Here is an 8,383-nt window from a genome sequence, read left to right on the forward strand (position 1 = left end):
ACTCTAAGGTCAGTCCAAATGACTATTTCATTGATATGTCTTATGAGAAACCAAGTGAAAAAAATTTTGGTGTCTTCTTGTACAAGAACAGCTAGATATCTTAAGCAACAAAAACAGTAACAACATCAATAACTCATGGAAGGGAAAGAGTGCTGGCTATGGAGTTAAGAAGACCTGAGTTCAAATTCTAGCTCTGGTCATTATTTTGAAAAGGGCATTTTTGTTATATATGAGTATTATAGATAAAGAAGTGAAGACTTGCGTGGTTGCCATGAGAGGCAAGTGAGGAACAATGAAAGGAAACCACCTTTTACTATTTTGGTGACAATTCCCATGCCTTGGAGTTTTCTAGAGACTAGGGTATTTTGCTTTAGGCATGTGTCAAGTTATTTCTCTCTCTCTCTCTCTCTCTCTCTCTCTATATATATATATATACATATACATATATAAATATTTATTAATTGAATTAATATACACATATGTATATATTAATTGAACTAAAGTGTCCAAACGCTTTGGTTTGACACTATCACAATATCACTGGAAGTAGAATCAGTAGATCTGGGTTTAAGTCCTGGTCCTGCCTCTTTCTAATGAAATGGCCATGAGTGAGTGATCTCTGATACTCATCACATCAACATCAGTTACTGCACCTCTGCTTAGATTAAAGCTGTAGGTGCAGAAAACAAAACTGTAGTATCCACTTCTGAAAAATAGGTGATGATACTTATTGGTCTTATTGTGAAGAAAAGACTAAGTAAATTATAAAGCCAACAATAAGTATTTATTACCCATTGACTATGTGCCAATCAGTGTGCTAATGCTGAGGGCTTTAAAACAGGTAAAAGACAGTCTTTGCTCTTAAGGTGTTCACAATCTAATAGGGGAGACAAAATATAAACAACTATGTACAAAAAAAGATGTATAAGGATAACTTGGAAATAATCAATAGAGGGAAGTCACTAGCATTAAGTACAGTATCATTTTAAGCTGTGGTTATTATAATTATTCTCCACTAAAGAAGTACATTTTATCTAGAAATATCATTAATAAGTATTTTGTTTTCTAGAAAGAATCGCCGATGTGAAGAAATTAAGTTAACTCTAGAGAGAACAAAGGAACCTGGGAAATTGTCCACCTGTAAGTAGCTCAAATGTGCTAGATTAAAAGGGAAGGGTCAGGTTCACACATATGGAATCTGACAGTGTTAAGAAAGAAGTGTGATTCAAATGTGATTCAGAGTAAAGAGCCATTGCTTAGCTAACATTTTCCACGGAATGTCCTGAATTGTCTGCTGGGTCTGGCTTCTGAGAAATGGGAGGCAGGGATATTTGCTGTAGTACTTCCCAGTGCTGTTTGAAGAAAGAGTTTTGTAAAGTATAATACATACATCCTTTTGAGATATAGTTCTATTACTATTCATAGAAGCAGAAACTGGTACTAGAAAAAGAAATGATTTATGGGAATTCTGTTTCCAGAAAGAACATTTGTTGTGAAGAAATTAAGTTGTGATATCTTTCAGTTGTATTTGTGAGATAGGACTGACAAAAATCATTGAGTAGAGGGAACAAGGGGAGCACTGGTTAGATAGGTAGGCCCTCACTTTATACAATTTGAGGAACAAGATCTCTGTCCCTATATTTAGTGACCTCCCCAGATCTTTAAGAGGGAAGGAATTATCCCTTGAAAGTCAAGCTTAAGATGTCTAACTGATGTCTAGTCCTCTAGAACTGAGGAACTGTAAGTAGATTGGGATATTGGGGCTTTGCTACAAAGTGATACCATAGTGATCTGATCCCCAGGTCCTACAGCCCCACTCTAGCCCCACGCCATCCAGAACTTCCTCATATTCTCTGAAGATCCCAGTTTGCTCCCTAGTAAACATGGGATTCTTTGTTTTTCACATACCACCAGCTGAGTTTTCACTCCTTAGTGCCTCTCTGATCCTTCCCTGCTAAAGCCTCCTGAGGATATATTTTCTTCAAGTTTCCACCCAATGGAGTTGGTCAAACCATCTTTATACTCTCTGTGGAATAATGTCCTGGATTCTCTTTCTTCAAGGGACCTTAAGTCCTGAAGTCCTTTCTCCAGTCGCCTAATCTAGGGGCAAGTCACCCAAATCTGAATTTTTCAAAGGCATTATAATTCATTTCTATCTCTGCAAGGCATTAACTCTTCAAATAGAGGTGAAATAACATCAGTGGCACATTCCAAAAATTGTTTAAAATTATATTTTAATAAAAAGATTATACTTTTAAATATACCAGAAGAACCTGATCATTGTAGGCATACTTTTATGCATCCTTTAAAAGGATAGAGACTGTAACTGTGGTTTTGTTTATAGATGAAACTCCTGTCTCTTCAAACTATAGTCAGACAATAGTGTAAAGAACTGAAAAAAACTTGTCAAGGCCTTAAGCCTGGACTTAAAACCAGGTCTTCATGACTCTGAGGCTGGTTGTCTGACTGTGACTCCAAACTGCCTCTAGAACAAACCAGAGAGTGGCAAATAAACATTTTCCAAAAATAATAGATCATAGAAACAGATAAAAGTTTTTAAGAGAAAATTTCTAAATACTAAACATAATCCATGTTTCTTCTCCAAGTTGAAATAAGAACAGTATATATATATATATATGCATATATATGTATATATATATGCATATATATATATATATATATATATTTATTTAAATGCAATTAGAATTCCCCTGACTCTTTGACTTTGATCCTATGTCTCCCTTTAACATCAGCTTTTTAGGAGTCAGAACTAGAGGGAGAAACATACTATTCCCATGGCTATTTCTAGTCTATTTTGTGTGATGCTCTCTGTTTCCCCATACTCTTTCTTGCCTTTTGGAACAACATATTCTGAAAGCACCTGAAATGCCTTTTACCCTAGTTGCAATTTGCTTGACTCAGTCTATTTCCTTTTTCAGTTCGGGTCTTTCAGTTCCTCAAGTTCTCATTTTTTTTTCACAAGGCAATGGGTTAAGTGATTTGCTCATCAAGGTCACACAGCTAGGTAATTATTAAATGTCTGAGGCTGGATTTGAACTCAGGTCCTCCTGACTTAAGGGCTGATGCTCTTATCTACTGTTCCACCTACCTGCCTGGTTCTCATTTTCTTGATGAAAAATTCAGTGTATCCTGTCCAATTGACAACTTGACTTGTCCAAATCACTTTTTCAACAAAACCAGAGATTGTCACAAATGAGATACATCTTTAAATATTTGCCAGACACCTACTAAATGCAAGGAACTGTGCACATGCGCCTACATGATGTATAGATGTAAAATGAATGCTTTATTTTCCTTCACAGGGGGAAGGCAGGTTATAAGAGTATTGGATATAAATTCAGAAACTCACTGCATAGCATTTATAGAAAGCAAGATGAATGGGAAAAACATCATAATGATGAAACTCCTAGGTATGTATCACGACAGCCTGAGAATTTTATTGAAAGGACAGAGTTCATGGAGATGACTGTTGGAATTCAGTTAAATTCAGTTCACAGTTTTGAAGAGCCTATTCTGTGTAAACTCTTTGGAGGCACTTAGAATAATTGTAGGCCTTCAACTATTTCTTGATTACATGTTTGACTCTTCTGACTCTCCAAAGCCTTGATGATGGTTTTGGCACAAGAGTATGTCACAGTCCCTTCCTATGACTTGGGAACCCTAGGGATCTTCTTTTCCTCTTCTGCTTGTAATAAATCTTTTTAGGGCATAGGACTAGGGAAAGACTTGTCTGTTTGGGAATATTAATTACAAAGAATTCATCATAATCATATCATAAGAGTATTTTTTCCCTCATTTATATTTGGAGATACAGAGACATCTTTCTGAGAATGTATCTTTCATGAAAATAGGATTTGCTCTAGGTGAATTTAAATCTGGATTGCCTCACCTATAAAATAAAGATAATATATTGCTGAGAGTTGAGAACTGTTAGATAGGATTACTTTTTGAGATCCCTGCAGACACTATTATTTATGATGTTGGTGATCTTCAGTGTGGGGCATTGCAAAGCACCCTTCTGACTTGAAATGGTTAAAAAATATCTCCATAGCAATAACTATTTCACCTCTTTATTGGGAATAGTGGGAGTAGGAAGAAGGAGAGATTGTGAATTTTTAAAATTCTTGGATATTCCCATTAGGCTTCTTTAAGAGATTATCTAAATGATAGATTCCTCTCTTTCTTTCTAGTTAAGAAATAGTAGTATTGCATTAATTCATTCTGACTTGGAATTACAGGTAAAACTCCAACTGTTGAGCCTGAAGCTCTGAAGACCTTTAGAAAATTTGTCCAAAGCAAAAATCATGATGTGGAAGATATTATAATCCCTGAAACAGATGGTAACAAAGATGGCTTTTCTGATTTCTCTTGAGTTTATGCCCAATCTCAGCCTTTCTTTTCTTATTTGTGGTAGTTTAGTGTGATACATAGTTTATTGGGTAACAGAATATACCTATTCTGCTTCCTTGGATATGAATAGAGAATAGAGTGGATAGAGTTTTGGTTCTGAAGTCAGGAAGATCTGAATTCAAATCTCAAATATATATTAGCTGTGTGTAAACTTGGGCAATTTAATCTGTATTTGCCTCATTTAACCTGTATTTGCCTCAGTTTTAAAATGAGGAAAATAACACCTGCCTCCCAAGTTTCTTATGAAGAGGAAATGAGATATTTGTAAGACACATACCACAGTAAATATATTAGCTAAATAATAATGATGATGATGTCATTTAGTATCTGAATATTAATTTCTTTATCTGTGAAATCTGGAACTCAGCTTCTTCAATTTTAAAATGGAGAGATTGGACTTGATGATCCCTAAGCTCTATGACCTTTCTGGATCTTTTTCAGTCAATTTCCTCACATATATAATGATTATATATAGTATATATATATGTGTATATACATATGTGGATATTATATATGTGTATATAAATAATATATACAATATTATATATATATATATGTGTGTGATAGTGATACTAACCACCATGCAAAATTGATGAGTTTATTTTTAATGGGATTAAATGACCTGTCCAAGGTCACACAACTAGGAAATTATTGAGTGTTTGAGCTCAGATGTGAACCCAGGTCCTCCTGACTCCAGTACGGGTGCTCTATTCACTGAGCCACATAGCTGCCTCAATGGGATAGTTTTTAAAGTGCTCTGTAAACACAAGTCACTAGAAAAATTTAGGCTGTTATTAGTCTTACACTCAAAATGCTTTTTTGTTTTTGCAGAAGACTGTGTTCCGGGACGATTATAGGGTAAGTGACGTTTGAGGATTTCAAGTGAATCTTTTAAAGAAAGGCCAAAATGGAATGTTGGCATGGCCCAGTGGATAGGGTATAAGACTTGAAATTAAAAGATTTGTCTATGAACCCTGGCTTAGGAACTCAGCACCAGTGTAACTTCTAGCAATGGTTCCCTCCCCCCTTTTTAACCTTTATGAGACAACTTATAAACAAAAAAATGGGATTAATAACACTTATACTAATTAGATCATTGGGGTCTTGTGAGAAGAGCACCTGGTAAATCTTAAAGAGCTGGAGAAATATAAATTATCATAGAATTTTAGAAATTGGAAAAACTTTAAGAATTCATCTGGTCTTAACTCCTCTCCTCAGGTTGCATGAAACAATGTCTAATAGAAGATCTTGTTACTTGACATCTTACTGCTCTCTCAAATTTCTAGCCTCTATATTTTGTGTATGGATGCCTAACTGACCTCACAGGGGCTATAGCCTGTGGTTTGTATCTTGTAGGCAGTATATAATTAAGTGTTCAGTAAAGGTTGATCATTGATTTCTTCCTAAAAGTCTCCTCTAAAAGGTGTAAACCTCTAATATCTTGGAATGTCTCTGAGAAAGTTCCCCATACTGTTCTTTTGTATAATCCCAATAACCTTGCACTGTTATGTTTATTATTTTAGAAGCTGATTCCTTCACTTGACATCAGCCTCAGACTCAACCCTATGAATGAAACTCTAGGCCCTCTCTCCCACTGAAAAGTAATTCCTTTTGCCTGGACTCTGAATATGTTTTTCCCTTCCTGCCATCTTCCCACTCCCTTCCTAACATTTTCTTCAGATTCTATATAAACTATGCAGCAAGCAAACTTGCCTCAAGTCTTTTTGTTGAAATCTCTTTTGGTGAGCGAAGAAGCTGGAACAACTAGTTCAGAGACATTCTTTTTGTTCATTTCAATTATTATTTTAATATATGTTTATCATCCATGATCCCTTGTGTCCCTGCTCTTCCCCATTTTCCCCTTTAGGATAGAGATCAAAAGACAATAGGTATGGAACTGGAAGGGTCTTAGCAATGATGTAGCCTAATCCCCTGGATAGTTGAGGAACTTGGGGCCAGGACTTGTCTAAAGTTTCACAGATTGTCAGTGGCAAAAATACAATTCAAATTCAATACAAATTCAAATTTTATATTAGGTTAACTTGCTACTGTCCCCTTACTTTATAGACAGCATAGTGCAGTATGCAGAGAGCTTCTCTGGGAATCCAGAGCTTAGGAGGGCTTAAGTCTTGCCTCTGACCAATTGCTGTTGGCCTTAGACAAGTTATTGTCCAGACCTCTCATTTTTCAATTCAACTCTCTGAGACTATACATAAATTACAGGGAAGATTTTGACTCCTGTTCTCTACACTGATAGATAGGGGGAGCTAGGTGGCACAGTGGATAGAGCACTGATTTGGAATCAAGAGGATGGGAGTTTGAATTCAGCCTCACACACTTGATTTTTACTAGCTGTTGACCTTGGGCAAGTCTTTTGATTCTCATTGCCTCACATCCAGGGCCATCTCAGTTGTCCTGATTCATATCTGGCCACTGGACCTAGATGACCCTAGAGGAGAAAGTGACTTAGCATAGTACCTCTTGCCCCTCCCTACCCCCCCAAACCAATTCATGTGCTTGTTAGGGCACCACTTCTCTGATGTTATGATCTTCTTTGAAAAATGAAAAAACATCCTTCTCACTGATGTAATTATGAATCTGATTAAAAAAATTCAAACTCCAACAAAACAGAGGATCAAATAAATGTGCAAATAAAAAATAAAATTATGCATAAATCTTTTCTACAATACACCATACATTTGAATGAAAGAAAACAAAAGAAATTAACAAAGAATAATCTTAATTCCTCCTTCTGAGTTTTTCAGCTTTAGCTCTATTACTTTTCACATGCTTTCTCAGGTACACTTTCATGGGATTCATAGAAATTTAGACTTTCAAAATTTGAGAGACAATGATCCCTGTAGGATGTTGAAGGTTGCATCTCTCTTGTTTTAGGGCAGAGGAGTTAAACTTGAGACCAGTAGGCAGATCATGCAAACCATAATATGCCTGAGAATCATTTGAACTAAATTAAAATGTAATTGGAAATATTTAATAAAATAAAAATCAAAAAATAGATAACATTAATATGTGGTTTTCTAAGTGAAGATATAGATGGAAAAGATCCTTATGTATAGTTTAAAGTCCTGATTACATTTGAGTTGATATTATTGACCTTAGGCACATATATTTAAAGTCAAAAGGTACTCTAAACATCATCCCATTCACTGGAAAGATAAAAGTGACTGGGACACAGCTCAGAGAGGTTTAATCACTTGACTGAAGTCATATCTCTTCTTTAGTGATAAAACTGAGATTTGAGGTGGAGTCTTGTTTTTTTTTTAAAACCCTTTTTCAAAATATCTTCAGGGTATAGATGCCATAGTGGTATTACTGGTATGCACATTTTTGTTGCCCTTTGGGTGTAATTCCAAATTGCTCTCCAGAAAGGTTGGATGAGTTCACAGCTCCACCAACAATGTTTCAGTGTCCCAGATTTCCCACATCTCTTCCAACATTGATCATTGTCCTTTCTGGTCACATTGGTCAGTCTGAGAGGTGTGAGGTGGTACCTCAGAGATGTTTTAATTTGCATTTCTCTAATAATTAGTGATTTAGAGCAATTTTTCAATAGACTATGGATTGCTTTGATTTCCTCATTTGTAAATTATCTTTGCACATCCTTTGACCCATTTGTCAATTGGGGAATGGCTTGTCTTTTTAAAAAGAAAATTGACTCAGACTTCCGGCCAAGATGGCAGAGAGAAGACAGGCACAGTTCTAAAGTCTCCTGATCTCTTCCCCATCTATCACATGAAACAAACCTCTTAAAAGAAATCCGACCTGCAAAACCCAGAAAGAAAAGCCAGGAGAAAGAATATCTACCTCAGGATTTGTCTCCAGCAGCAGCATTGGCCAAATTCGGGTGGGTAAGTCTGGGCTCAGAGGGAGGATCAGCCCCTGATCAACCAGATTAACAGCTGAATTGGAGCCGGGAGTCTGAGGGCCTGAG

The 8,383-nt window shown here is 36.1% G+C and overlaps 1 protein-coding gene across 2 annotated transcripts; it reads left to right on the forward strand.

Moving 5' to 3' along the window:
* Positions 1-2,869: 2,869 nt before the first annotated feature.
* Positions 2,870-6,125, forward strand: LOC141516409 (lipocalin-1-like). 2 transcript variants are annotated; one of them, XM_074227498.1, is made up of 5 exons: positions 2,870-3,025; positions 3,324-3,431; positions 4,260-4,361; positions 5,263-5,289; positions 5,955-6,125. In XM_074227498.1, the coding sequence occupies exons 1-4, from the start codon at positions 2,887-2,889 to the stop codon at positions 5,286-5,288; spliced, it is 375 nt and encodes a 124-aa protein (XP_074083599.1). In that variant the 5' UTR covers positions 2,870-2,886; the 3' UTR covers position 5,289; positions 5,955-6,125. The 2 variants fall into 2 exon arrangements, with proteins under 2 accessions (XP_074083599.1, XP_074083604.1); XM_074227503.1 differs by lacking the exon at positions 2,870-3,025 and having other exon boundaries at positions 3,102-3,431.
* The last annotated feature ends 2,258 nt before the right edge of the window (positions 6,126-8,383 follow it).

Source organism: Macrotis lagotis, chromosome 1, assembly GCF_037893015.1.
Source record: "Macrotis lagotis isolate mMagLag1 chromosome 1, bilby.v1.9.chrom.fasta, whole genome shotgun sequence".
Lineage (NCBI taxonomy): Eukaryota > Metazoa > Chordata > Mammalia > Peramelemorphia > Peramelidae > Macrotis > Macrotis lagotis.